The sequence below is a fragment of the Sciurus vulgaris genome (assembly GCF_902686455.1).
Source record: "Sciurus vulgaris genome assembly, chromosome: 1".
NCBI lineage: Eukaryota > Metazoa > Chordata > Mammalia > Rodentia > Sciuridae > Sciurus > Sciurus vulgaris.
Genome location: NC_136461.1, coordinates 180278574 through 180294030, shown reverse-complemented (window position 1 = coordinate 180294030; position 15457 = coordinate 180278574). Strand labels below are relative to the sequence as shown.

Sequence of the window (15457 nt, the reverse complement as noted above, 5' to 3'; positions counted from 1 at the left end):
TGAGTCTAAGACATTACACAGACACCCAAATCTTCAGCTGTTCAAATCTCGTATACAAAGTGGTATAAAAAGTATTTGCACATAAACTATGCACATTCTTCCATGTACTTTAAATCACCTCTAGATTATTTAGAATACTTAATACAATGTACATGCTATGTAAATAGTTGTTATACTCTATTGTCTGGAAATAATGACAAGAAAAAGTCCATATGTGTTCAGTATAGATGCACATTTTAATTTTTCTAATTTCAATCCATGGTTGGTTGAATCTGCAGACGTAGAACTCAAGGATATGAAGGGCAGGCTGCATTTTCAAATACAGACAAACTAAGTGTGTTAATCATGAACAAACCTTCGCAGAAGAAATTTGTAAGAATATATATCAGGAAGAAGAAAAATAATCCCAAGAGAATGTTCTACTTCTTGTATGGAAAACAACTAAAATGGTAAGTGTGTGTGTGTGTGTGTGTGTGTGTGTGTGTGTGTGTGTGTGTGTGTATATGAGTAAACATTGTCTGAATAAAATAATAAAGTCTAATTTGTGATGTGATAAAAGAAGAGAAGGAATACAGACCACAAAATCATGCAACTGGAAAAAAGATGAATGGCATTAAGGACATCAAAGATTCTTTTTTTTTTTTTTCATTATTGTTCAGTAAGCAAGATAAAGATATTCATTAACTTAAGACTTTTTAAGAAACAAAATTTCAATGAAAGTATAGAAATACAAGCTCACACAAATCTTTTTTTTTAAAAAAAGAACAAAAACAAAACCAAAAATACCTCAATACAATGCCCTCCTCACTGGGTGGGGAAAGGAGAAAACTTGATGTATGTGATGTGGCACAGCATGTCCTTAGGAAAGCAGATATATTAAATAAGAAATATTAGAATAAATGATTTTTGAAATTGAAAATTATTTTCTATATTGAAAATTGTGGAGAGGAAAATACTACCTTAAACTATATAAAAAAAAAAAAACATGCATTGAAAACACTATGGCAACCACTAAGAAAAGTTTAAAAAAACTAAGTGTAATGGATATGCTAATAAACAACTATGGCATCATGTAAAATGTTCAATTAAAAGTAGAGAAGGGAGAAAAGAATGGAAGACCAATTCCCTGAAAAACAGAAACCATCAAAAGTCACATAAGAAGAAACAGATCATCTAATTAGGCCTGTCTCTACTGAATAAATTGAATCAGTACTTAATAACCTTACAAATTAGAAAGTACAAGGACCAGATGGATTCACTGCTAAATAACTACCAAACATTTAAGGAAGAAATTATACTAATTCTCCACAATCTCTTGTAGAAAATAAAAGCAGAGGAAATACTTACTAACTCATTCTGTGAGGCCAGCATTATCCTAATAAAAAAACAAATAAAGACATTACAAGAAAGAAAAACTACAGACCATCATCTGTCATGAAAATACATGTTCAAACCCTCAATCAAATATTAGCAAATCAAATAAAGCTGTGTGTAAAATGAATTATATAACGACCAGTTGGGATTTATTCAAGATATACAAGGCTGGTTCAATATTTAAAAGTCAATTGATGTACATCAATAGGCGAAGGAAGAAAATCATGTGATCATATCAACAGATGAAGAAAAGAAATCCAATTCTCATTTATGATAATACTCAACAACCTAGGAATAAAGGGGAATTCCCCCAACTTGATAAAAATGTGTACCCCACCAAAAAAATCCTACAGAAAACATCACAAACAATGGTGAGAAACAAGAATCTTTCCAACTAAATTGGGAGCAAGGCAAGGATAGCCCCCCTCACCATTTCAATTCAACATCAAACAGGAAGTTCATATAATTAAGTCAGGAAAGGAAATAAAAGGTATAGCAATAGGGAGGAAGGAATAAAACTGTCTTTGTTAGCAGATGACATGACTGTCAAATTAGAAAACCACCCAAATCAACCAAAACACTACTGCAATTAAATGATCATAGGAGTTTACAGGGTACAAGTAAATGTCAATTACTTTCCAATAAGAAACAAGAATTTGAAACTAAAACAGCAATAAAAACTGGAATTTGAACTTAAAAATACCATTTTTTATTAGCACCAAATACATGGAATGGCTGGATAGAAATCTAAAAAATACACAGAAGATCTACATGAAGAAAAATGAAAAATTCTGATGAAGAAAACAAGATTTAAATGAATAGAAAGATAGTATGGGTTTAGAGACAGAAGAATCAATATTATCAAGGTATCACCTCTTCCCAACTTGATCTACAGATTCAACAGAATTCCAATTAAAAGATCACCAAGTTATTCTGTGACTATAGGCAAAAAAATGCCAAAGTTTATATGAGAAGTATACAGAAAGACCCAGAATAGCCAAGTCAATCATAAAGAAAATGAAGTTGGAGGTCTGTCACTACTCAACTTCAAGGCTTATTATAAAGCTACAGTAATCAAGGTAGTGGCCAAAGAACCACATAATAGAAACAAACACACAGAAATAGATCCATACAAATACAATCCAATGATTTTTGACAACGAAGCAAAGACAAGTAAATGTAGAAAGGACCAGCAACTAGAGCATGTAAAAAAAAGTTGACCTAGACAAAGTCCTTATGTTTTTTCATAAAAATCAACTAAAAATGGATCTCATACCCAAATGGAAAACACAAAACTACACGATTCTTTGAAGATAACATGAAAAATGTCAATGTTTTGAAGATACATTTTTAGATGGAACACTAAAAGTACAATTATGAAAATTAATAAGATTGATTTCATTAAAAGTAACTCACAACGAGCAGGTGTGTCGGGGGGAAGAAAGGGGAGGGAAGGAGGAATGGAATAGGAAAAATAGTGGAATGTATCAGACATAACTTTCATATGTTCTTATATGAATACACGACCAGCATAACTTCACATCATGTATGAACACAAAAATGGGGAGTTTACTCCATGTACATATGATATGTCAAAATAAATTCTACTGTTATGTATAACTAAAAAAAAATACAAAATTTAAAAAGTGTAAAACTTTCTGCCATGTAAAAGACTAAAATGAATGAAAAGACAAGTCACAGACTTGGAGAAAAATCTTTGCAACATATGCATGTGATTAAGGACTATTATCCAAAATGTATGAAGAATTCTTAAAACTCAAAAGAAATCAAATCACCCAATTAAATCATGGGCAAAAGATCCAAATAAAACTCTCACTGAAGATAGACAGAAAGAACTATCAAATTTCACCAAGGAAAAATGCACATTAAAACAATGAAATACCAGTATGGGAGAAGGGGCAAAATTCAAAGCATTGACGGGAACCACCATTCTTTGTTAGAGCACTGAAAATGGTGTAGACACTTAGGAAGACAGTTTGTCAGATTCTTATATTCTTACCATAAGATTCAGCATTTATGCTACTTGGCATTTACCTAAATGAGTTCAAAATTATGTTCACACAAAATCTATATATGAAAATTTGCAACAGATTTTTTTCATTAGTGCCAAAATACAGAAGCACAAGCAAGATGTCCTTTACTAGGTGAACAGATAAACTGATATAGCTTATACTATGGAATATTATTCACCAATAAAAAGATGAATTGAAGGGCTAAGAAGACCTAAAAGAATCTTAAGTGCATAATGCTAACTGAAAGAAGCCAATTCGAACAGGCTACAAACTATACAATTCCAACTGTGTGACACTCATGAAAAGGTAGAATTATAGAAACAATAAAAATACCAGTAGGTAACCTGGTGGTAAAAGGGACAAATGAGGGAAGAGTAAGTGCAACACAGGGAATTTTTATGGCAGTGAAAATATACTCTGTGATTCTATAACTGTAGATACATATCATTATGCATTTGTCAAGCCTGCAGAATATAGAACACCAAAGAATGAACCCCAATGTTAGCTACAGACTCTGAGTGAAAATAATGTATTAATGTTAGTTCATAAATTGTAAAAAATGTACTACACCTATGCCACACGTGAATAATAGAGGCAATTGTGTTTGGGGGAAAGACAATATATGGAAACTTCCTACACTTTCCATTTTAATTTTCTATAATCCTAAATTTGCTCTAAAAAAGTATAATCTGGTAATTTTATTAAAAAGTCAGGGAAAGGATAAACACAAAATCAGGAGAGATGATTATCAATTGAGGGGGAGACATGAGATAAGACAAAAAACACACAGGCAGATGCAAGATGCATTAGTAATGTTCTAGTTATGCTGGTTAGTATGTTCACAGATGTTAATTTTATTATTATGCCTTATAACTTGTATATCTGATACTTTTTGACTGTTGATGCAAATATAAAACAAAATTCTATATTGAACGTATGTGTAGATCTTTTCTATTAAGTTGTAACTGATACAGAGGAAAAAATGTTTTCCTTACAATAAGGCAGATATAAATACTTGTTAATTTCCTGTGATTGTATACTACAGGTAGGCAGCATAATATAGAAGAATATAGCTTTGTGTTTTTATCACTACCTTAATTTTGATTCAGTTTTTTGTAGTTTTGTGAATTGGAACAACCTCATTTAATTAATTTCTGGTTTTTCAAATGGAAATAAATCCACATTTAAGCATTTCATGAGGAATAAAAAGGTACATATAAAATAGATCTTGATACATTAAGTACATGAGATTTAAAAATTCTCCTTTCCTTATAAACTGAAGATTTTAAGAGTGGGTATGGCAAAGGTTTTAAAAGCATGAACCTAGCTCTGACTCTTAACAATTATATGATTGCTATATACCTGTTTCTTCATTTGTAAAGTGGAGATGATAAAGTGAAACAGTTCTACAGAGTTGTGAGAAATAACTCATATTGTCTAGAACAATACAGAATCAAAAGAAGTAATTATTTTTATCATCATTATTATTATCTCAAATCAAGGTTAACATTTTCCTACAATTCTACATGTGAGAGAATTCTTACACAGATATAAATAAATCACCAGGAGCTTTTCTTCTCTTTTCATACATGAAAGACTAAATTTTTAAAAATCTGTCTTTTTAGATTTGAGTGTCTAAAACAAATAAAAATCTGTTGAAAAAATTAGTGAATTTTTCATAGTGACAATAAAAATGTTGATATCTAATAATTTGTGACCTGAAACTGATCAGTCTAAATCCTTATTATAAAATGGACTTATAACTTCCAAGCAAATTTTAACTTATTGACAAGACACCAAAATGGCAAGGGGTAGCAGAGGAGTATATAAAATATATGAGCAACTTCAAGTAAATGAATAATTGAAGATTAAAGTTTAAGTTGTTTATCAGAATAAACAATGTCTATGAACAATTTATAAAATGGAAATAATCCATCTTTTGGTTAACATACAAGGTTACTGTAAGTTCAACTGTTACACTATCTATATCAGCATTCAGAAAATTGTCAAAATTAAAAGAAATACATGGTCATTTTATTACTAGCTCTCTAAGATAGTTTATCTCTAAAGTCTACAAATACCACTACTAATCTGTTGAGTGAAATGTGAAAAATCCTAAGAAGCTACAAAACACCAAGTCCTGATGTAAATTTCATTTGTTCTAAAGTATGCCTACTCCTCCAGAAGAAACAATTTCTATATCACTTTAGTGCAGAAGAGCCCTTGTCGTCTGCAAAATCTTACATAAGGAATCTCAATCTATAAACAAAGAACTACCACCCCTTTTCAACCCACTTTTTTTATGTCTTTCCCCTGCCCTATAGCTCCATAGAAAATCCACTTTATAAAGCAAGGAAAAACAGCTAGAAAACTAGGAATGGAGCTTGTCTCCACATCAGGATACAATACACTACATCACTGTAGAATACTTTTGAAGGTATCCTGGTGAAGCAAAAATATGTGCTAGGATCAAGCTGTCTCTGTACCCTAGGACACCTCAGTTCAGTGACCACTCTGTGTCCTAGTTTTATTATCTTTAAAATGGGAAGCAATACTACTGTACTTTCAAAGTTACTGTGAAAGTTAAATGAAAAAATATATACCCATATACATCAGTTCTGACCAGAATTTACTGTATGTATAGGAAGATCTGATGAGCATAATTGCTCAGAAAAATGGTAAAACACCTGACAAAATTACAAAATAGCCTCCTATAAGAATAAATAGGAATTGGTGAATTTAAGTTTATGATACACATTATCTTGAACTTTGAAATTAAAATATCTATAATTTATTTTTCTGTATTTATAACAAATTAATAATGTTTACTCAATCTATTAATCAAAAATATATGAATAGCTTCATTGTTCCTGGTTTTAAAAATGTTAACTAGCTAATCTGAAAAATCTGATCACAAATGTAAATTCAACCATTTCAGGTGCCTAAAACTCTCTGGGCTGATATAAACTTGAAATTATAACTAAAAATAACACTAATTGAGATCATTTTGTATTTTGATATGCTTAACATTTAAGAGAGGGAAGATGCTTTGGGGCATTTTTCAAAGTCACCCCTGGTCTTAAATATATATCTGTCCTAATTTAACTCATCTTATAGCTAAAAATCAACATTCACCAGGAAAAGTATAATCCCAAACTACCACAAAAAGAATTAATTGGCAAAACATTTTATAACAAATAGTAGACATTTACACTAAATAACAACTAGAATTCTCAAAATAGTACGGTTGACTTAAGTTTTCCTTTACTAGAATGTTTTTTATAAAGTTTTGGTACTAGATAACACTGCCCCAAAACTTTTTGAATAGCTTTTCAAAAGCATTTTCTCAGATTACTTAAACAAACATTATAACAATCTAGTTTGGGATCTAGTAAAAGAAAAAAAATTATTCTGTTCTACTCTATTTTTAAGCAAGGAAAAAATATGAATATTTCCCTTCAAAGTTAAATTTAAATAAAAGCATTAAGGCAGCAATTAAGATTTGATATCTTTCTTCTTGGTGAGAATAAGAAAATCAAAACTCCTTTACAAAATAAGATTATAGTCCATTATTAATTTTATTTTTTGAAATATTTAGAAACAAGTTATTTTCTGCAATCATACAAGTTTGTATTCAATAAATATTCACTGTATACTTTCAGAAATTGCATAAATTTAGATAATGTCATCAGAAAAAGATAGTATATATAGACTGAAATAATTAAGATTTACCAGAGTGTATTTATGATTAACTGGTTGATGTCTTCTCACTTTTTTTCCATACCAGAGACGAGACATTTCCTTCCCAGAGCAAATTTAAGTTACATCAAATCACGTAAGAACTGCTTTCAAAAGCATTCTTCCTCAAAGATAAATTTCCAGCACCAGAGCCTTACTACAGTGACAAAACAGTATGCTAGAGACAAAGATTTGATTGACAAGACAGAGAGCTAATCACTAAGTAGTATCCATTGCAAAGATAGTCCTGAGTGGAGACTGTAAAGCTGGGGAGGGATAAGAGGGTTTCCCATGCTTAAGTTTGGTTGCACTGTACCCAAATGTACAAAGAAAGGGCTCAAAACTTTAAAGACACAGCGCATATATTTCCAAACACCAGTACACTAACAAATATACTAAAAGTTTCTCTGTTACAGTAATGTATTAAGCACAATTTCCAGATTCCCTCCCAAATTACACAAATTATTTCTATCAACATTCTGTTATTTGCTCATACAGTAAAAAATTCTGTTCTCTATTTACAGCTAAGAATTCTATAAAAGTTCATCTTTTATGTGATTTTTTAAAAAACAAGATGTTCACTTTAAACTTCATTTCCTAAAACCTTTTTTATTGAAGCTATTTCTATACAATATGCCTACATAAACTATACTTCAATAAATAGTATGCTGCATATTAATTGAACTTTTTTAAGTAGATTTTTTATAATAACTTTATTATTTATTTAGTTTTATTTATTTTTTATAATAACTTTATTATTTATTTATTTAGTGCTAAGAATCGAACCCAGTGCTTTACACATGCTAGGCATGCACTCTACCACTAAGCCACAATCCCAGCCCTATAATTGAACTTTTAAAAGATTAAACTATAAATACATTTAAACTACCCATTAACTAAAATTGTCAAGCTCAATTTGAACTACAATATCAACACTGTAATTTTATATCTGAATATATTTTTCCATTTTAAGGTAAACCTGCTCCTCCTGTATTACCTTATGTTTACATAAGCATCATGTCTTAACATCACTTTTGAACACCCACAATAATGCCCATACTTCAGTCCAGCGTACATGGGACACAACATACTCTACAGTGAATACTCTCCCTTCCCTCATACTAGCCATCCCTTCATTCCTATCAATCAGTCCCAACATATGGATTCTAAGACTCTCCCACAGTCCCTCATCAGTACACCATCATCAGCTTCACACAGAGTGCCCTCAAACTTACAGTGCATACTGATCACATCCCATGTTCTCATCACAAATTCCCCCTATACAACCATCAGCAATATTATATAATGCGGAGGGGGGAAGCATTTTTAAAACATGTCGTAACTTCTAGTCAGATTTTTCTAAAATGAAAAATACTAAATACATTCCAAAAAGTATGATATTAAAAACAAAACAGGCAAAAAATATCAAGCATAGCATATTCTGTTGGTTAACTAATTCAACATCCATATCTGAAAAAAATGTAATCTCTTTATAGTGAATTTAGACATAAAGGTTTCCTTCATTTTTTGACAAAATCATTCTAGGTGGATTTTCTGGCCAGACTGAGATCAGGAGAGTTTATTATTTGTTGTTTGCTTGATATATTGACTTAATTTTGTTATTACTTATATTTTAATAATGACAAAAAATCATTTATTAAAATGAATAATTCCTACCTGAACATTTAGTAAATAAAATAATAACCAAACTATTGAAGTCTTTTGATATCATCCTTCCTAGAAGCTGAAGCAATACCTCTGTTGAGGTATTTTCTGAGAAACACTATGACTGTGGCAATACCTTTACTTAACAGCAGCTATGCAAGCAGATCTGGGGCCATAAGACAACCACCATGCACAAGTTTAAAAAAAAAAATCCGCTAATGATACAATATGATGAATTTTATGGCTTAAATACTAAGATTAGTTTAAATATTTTGTATTTATAAAATTAAAAGAGAACACTGGAAATGAAAATAAAACTGTGAAGATTACATTAATGATTTTAAAAACTAGCTAAACAGAGGCAGATTCTAAAATATTTAGAATACTGGCATAGAGGTTCATGTAATAAGCAGTACATGTTTACATTAAATGACTTAGAAAACAATGCCAAACTCCAAAAATATTACAAGTTGTCTCAGAAACTAACATGTAAATGGAATACTGTTTTATCAATACTTTGGTAAGGGTGAGAGGTGGGGAACATACCAAAACAATTTCCTTTTAATACTGTTTTTTTGTTTTTGTTTTGCTTTGTTTTGGGTTTTTTTTTTTGTTTGTTTGTTTGTTTGTTTTGTTTTGTTTTTTTTTGTAGCAGGCAAGGAATTTAGGGGCAATTAACCACTGAGTCACATCCCCAGGCCTTTTTTATATTTAATTTAGATAGGGTCTTACTAAATTGCTTTAGGGCCTCGCTAAGTTGCTGAGGCTGGCTTTGAGCTCACTGTCCTCTTGTCTCAGCCTCATGAGCTGCTGAAATTACAGGGGTACATCACCGCATCCGGTTCATACTGATCATTTTAAAAATGAAAAACACTAATTAATGTTATGTAACCTATTGACATAAAATTTTAATAGACTAATTTAAAAAAATCAAAAACCTTAAGCCAAAGAACTGAATTTCTAAATAAATCAATTAAAGCTGATTCAAAAAAGTCAGGTTCTTAGCTCTTTTTATTTATCATATTAGGAGGATCTGATGTTTTAATTAGTAAGTTTGGAATATGAGAAAAACGAACTAAAATTAATTTTATAATAAAGAATTTTTCAAGACTTTTTTTGGGTCCAGATCTTATTCCAAAAAGAGTAAGAAGTCACCAAACGGATGTAAACTAGCAATTTTAGCTTAAAAAGCTCCATCTTTGAGTTCTATGTACTCAAACAGCAAGATGGTATACCCAAATTATGTGACACTTTGAAACCTAAGACTTTCAGAGAATTCAAGAACAGAGCCTCTTGAACTTGGTACTTAAAGTGAATGGTGGTATATAGTTCAGGGATACAGTAATGTACCAGTACCTGCCAATAGGATAAAACATTTATCTTACTGTAGCATCATTTCTACTTCATTAGAAGCTTAAGAGTTTTATTTTTCATAATACAACACAAAGTATGAAGTCAATGCAAAGTTTTACATGAATCATAAGACAAACCTCAAAGATAATTCAGATTTATTGTGGTTGTTATTTTAGACTATACCACTGGACTCTCAGGGACCTGTCAAGCACATTAAATTTTAATGGGCATTTGATGCACAATGTCAAAGAAGATAAAGGTCAAAGAACAATGACTTATAGCATGGTATGCTTCTTTTCCCCATTCTTTGTAGTATCTCTGAATACACAATAAGATGGAGGATTTTTGCTTTGTAAGAGGGCTGTGCATGGTTGTAATTGATGAGAAAGCATGTTTTTTAACCAACTTTGTTCCATTATTCTAGCTGTGGAACACCTATAAAAACTTAAGTACAGGGCTGGGGATATTGCTCAGTTGGTAGAGTGCCTGCCTCGCAAGCACAAGGCCCTGGGTTCAATCCCCAGCACGGAGAAAAAAACAAAACAAAAAAACCCAAAACTTACAGTATATTTATTTAAATATACTGTATATTTAATATAATTAAATAATATACTGTAAGTACAGTATATTTAATATAATTTTATAATAAAAATAAGAATACAATGGTATTATAATAATATTAGTTAATAATATAAATAAGCTCTAGATCATGATTTCCAACTTACTTTAATGTACTCATGTCAATTTCATTGAAACACTCGCAGAATTGATAACTTGGGACTTAATTAGTATATTAGCTTTTCATTGCTACAACCAAAATACATGATAAGAATGGCTTGAGAGAAGGAAATGTGGTTTTAGGCTCATGGTTTTAGAGATCTCAGTCCATAGTTGGTCAACTCCATTGCTCTGGGCCGGAGGAGAGGCAGAACATCATAGTGGAAGGGTGTTACAAAGGAAAGCTGCTCAATTCATGGCAGCCATGAAACTGAGAGAAAGCATGAGGATCCAGGGACAAAATAAAATACCCAAATGAACATCTCCCAGTGATCAACATTCTCCAGCCAGGCCCCATCTGCCTACATTTATCACCCAGTAGTACATTCAAATTATTAATCCATTAAGTGGATTAATCCACTGATGAGAGTACAGCTCTCATAATCTAACAATTTCACCTTTGAACATTCCTGTATTACCTAATACATAAGCTTTTTGGGAATACTTCAAGATCCAAACCATAACAATGAGTTAAAAAAAAAAAAAATCAAAGCACAAAATAATTAAAGAAAAAAAAAACTTCTCCATAGTGAACCGAATTTGTTTTTGGTGCAGTGCCCCAAATAAAAGGAATATTTTGAAAAATATTTGATATAACATACATGATAGAGACTTGATTATGATCAATAAAGACTCTTCTACAGCCTTAGTATTTTTTTTTTTTTTTTTTTTTTGCAGTACTGGGGATCAAACTCAGGGCCTTGTGCTTGCAAGGCAAGCACTCTACCAGCTGAGCTATCTCCCCAGCCCCAGCCTTAGTATTTTTACGTTTAACTCAACACTTGAAATGGTGGCATGGATTAGTGGAGAGGTTGTTTCAATTTCACTGTACAATATAATCACCAACAAGGCTTTAAAGACTATAATTAAAGAGGTCCCACTACCAATAATTCTAATTTAATTGGTCTGAGGTGTTAACTGAACAATAAGTTTTTTGAAAGCTCCTGTAGATAGTTAAAAGGTTTTGACAATGTTGAGAACTTGGTGGGGTGAAAAGAGCACAGGCTGCAAAATAGTGGTCAACCACTATGATTTACTACTCGGAGAATTTTAGACAAATTAAGAAAGAAACAAACTTAGAGGTATTATCTGTTAAATAAAGGTGATAACATATGCTTAAATGTTTTGTTCTAGATCTAAGAAATTAAAGAAAATTTCTGTTAATAGACATCATGGAGATACAATCAGTAGATGGTAGTACATCCTAGAAGATAAATTTGATTTCTTAAAAACTAAAATTAAAAAAAAAAAAAAAAAAAAAAAGAAGCAAGGCAAAGAAGTGCCAGGAAACCTACAGTTAGAGAACTTTGGAGGTAATTTTTTAACTAACTCCAATATTTAGAACTTAACTGGATCTGGACTCAAAAACAAACTACAAAAAAAGGTTATTACAAATATTTTTATGACATTTGAAGAAAGGTAAACTGGATAAAAAGAGATGAAATAAATTGATAAAGCTGAGTGATTGGTATATGCAAATTCATTATACTATAAATCTCTCATTTTTGTATATTTATCAAATGAAAGCACAATCATTAGGAAACAACAGTTGTCAAGAGGCATTTTTCCTTAATTGTACCTTAGGATCTGCCTGATACTTAGCTGAAATGCCATTAGACCACTTGCCTTTTCAGTGAAAAGACACAAAAACAATCCCTATCAAAAAACAAAAAGTACTGTTTTTCACAAAATACAAAGCCTCTCACAAAGAGTATCCCTATCACACATGATCCACTTCCTAACTTCTTATAGTTGGGTACTAGCAGAAATCAGAGTAAAGACTCTAGAATAAGCAGTTCCTTCTCAGTTGTGGGGGGGGGGGGAGGTTATTAAGCGCCATTACAGCAGAATGCAATTCATATTCCATTTATTTTGGGTGTTGCATCAAAAATACAGAAATTTGATTCATTATGAAGAAAGATTTCATTAGTCATTTTGCGCCTTCATTTTTTAAAAAACCTTTCTCAGCAGCCATGTTGATGCAATTAATTCAGGCAAAACTCTCTTAAAAAACAAAGGACTGTTACAATATGTACTCAGAGAAACTACAAGGACAGGGAAATCAATCTTTTACAGAGCTTCAGTAATGTGGAGAATGTTTCACAGATCCTTTTTCCTTATCCTCAGGAACTATTCTGATGTATCACTAGGGGCTCTGATTCCTGATCACCTAAAATTTGGCTATATTTTCTCTTGGTAAGTGTAGGTTTCTGCTGGTCTCCCCTTTCTCTGGGGTTCACTACTTAAATCTCTAATTTTTTTTTCCTTTGCTAATCTCATACTTTTGATTCTTAAGTTCCTGCTTTTTCTAATTATATTCAATAGAACTGACCTTCAATTTGCAAATTTAAAATTAAAGTTCTCTTAAATACAAGAAAATTTCTTGCTATCCCAAGTGCACCTTTTAGTAATTTGGAATGCCATATTTTATGAATGCTTGGACGCACCTTAGGGTAATGGGGAAGACAATGTTGGGTATGGAAAGAATCAATGAAGTTAGACAGTTGGAGTTCTGAGGAAAATAATAGAAGAAGGAGATTAAAAGGAAAGATAAATATTTTTAATTATCATAGTACACAGAAAAATTTTCTGTTGTAATTAATGTGCCCTGGAAGGAAAGATAAAGACAAATGGACCAAATTTACAAAGATGCATTTCCTTAAGGTCACTGTAACAAAGAACTTTGTAAGGGAATTGTTCTAAAATGAAAAGTACTGCCCTTTGAGGTAATAAATTCTCTACGATATGTTAAAGTAGAACAACAATAGTGTAAAATGTCAAATGAGAGAAAGGCTGAGCTGGCAGTTACTTCTAATTTCTGTAGTCTATGACTTTATAATAAGAAAATCACTAAAACTGATAAAAGAACTTGTTTTTAGGATATAGACCAATTTTGAAAGATGAGAAGCTTTATATTCTATTTTAACCTATGCCCAAATTTATTCATTAGTCCAATAAATATCTGAGAATGAACGATACACTTATAGCCTTCTAAGCTCTGAGGATCCAGTAGTATAAACTGACAAATCCCTGCCTAATAACCCCAACTTTGCAAGTGGGAGAATGGAAAGGATGTTGGGTAAAGGTAAGTTTAATAATATGAAACTTTCCCTAGTCAATGTATAAAAATTTCTGGTTAGAAACATATTTCTCACTGAATAGCAGTCAGGGATAATAAACATCTCCCAAGTATAACCGAAGAAGAGTAAAATGTGAATAGAGCAATTACTTTAATCAGACTAATTTCCGAGTTGGTAGCCATAGTATAGGTAAAATTTATTTAAAAAAAAAAGACTGCACATTTTGAAGTACTGGCATTTTGCATGTGTGCCCTAGCCAAATTCCTTGTTTAAAAAGTCACAATAACATTAAAAATTATTCTCTTACTCAAACAAAATGTTCATTGGTTTAACAATTTTTTTTGACATTTAGTATTCAAAAGGAACTAGATCTATACTGTATTTGAAAAATATGTAAGATACATATGCCACTTTAAAAAATGTAGCAGCATTTGAAAAACGAAATTTTAGCAATATTTAAAAAAATATTATATCAAAAATATTATTTCAACATTAATCAACACAAAATAAGATATTTACATTATTTTTCTTTCAATTCTAAGATGTTAAAATCCAGGGTGTATTTTATATTAGAGCACATCTCAATTCAGAGTGTCCACATTTCAATTCCATAGTTATATGTGGCCAGTGGCTATTATATCTAAAGGAAATACAATATTTTACACTTAAGCATATCTCAATTCAGACACTTAACTTTTATAGGAAATATCTGACCTTATTTAGATTTAAATTTATTTATCTTTCATACAGTTTATAGTTGAAAAAGTAGATGACATATACAATTTGTTCCAAACTTTTAAGAAAAGTTATCAATAACCAAATCAAGAATTAGTTTTACATTTAAATAATCTATTTTATTATTTGCATTAGTCACATTTGATGTACTCAATAAGCACAAGTGGCAAGTGGTTATCATATTGGACAGTGCAGTACATTTCTATACAATGCAGTAAAATGTTAACAAAATCAATTTTTCTCTCTTCCACTTTCTTTTTATTTGAACCAATACTGGTTTGTGGACAGGTGAGGAGACATCTATTTTTTTTTTAATCTACAAATTATAATCTGCAAAGTCTTCCATAGAAACTGAAAAATTGGCTTTGAATCAAAATATCAGAAGGCTATTGTTTCCAAAGTTAAGTGATCCAACCTAACTGAGAGAAAGCTCTAAAAACTTACTGGATTGGAAATATTACCACCCACCACCTCACCATCCAAGTTGGAAACTTTTTCGTATCCCAGTTGTCACTACATCTTAATTAGCTAGGTAATACATTTTTCTCATTTATTTTATCGTGTTCTACTCCATCTTTAATCAGACTAATTCCTCAGTTGGTGGCCATAGTAAGTTACTTAGTACAAATATAGATTTTTCATAATTTGAAGTTATTTTAATTGCCTCCTAAAGTCAACTTTAAAAACATGATTCAGGGATTT

The 15457-nt window shown here is 31.1% G+C and overlaps 1 protein-coding gene across 9 annotated transcripts in view; it reads right to left on the bottom strand.

The window, feature by feature from the left end:
• Positions 1 to 15457, bottom strand: part of OXR1 (oxidation resistance 1) — a 431786-nt gene that overhangs the window by 17858 nt on the left and 398471 nt on the right. The window contains exon 1 of one of the 9 annotated variants that reach the window (XM_079105192.1): positions 7140 to 7745. The exons of 7 other annotated variants lie outside the window; for them this stretch is intronic. In XM_079105192.1, coding sequence (XP_078961318.1) covers positions 7140 to 7205 — 66 coding nt within the window. In that variant the 5' untranslated portion in view covers positions 7206 to 7745. Of the gene's footprint in view, positions 1 to 7139; positions 7746 to 15457 lie in introns of those variants that run through there. One more of the 9 variants, XM_079105193.1, reaches the window with a different exon arrangement.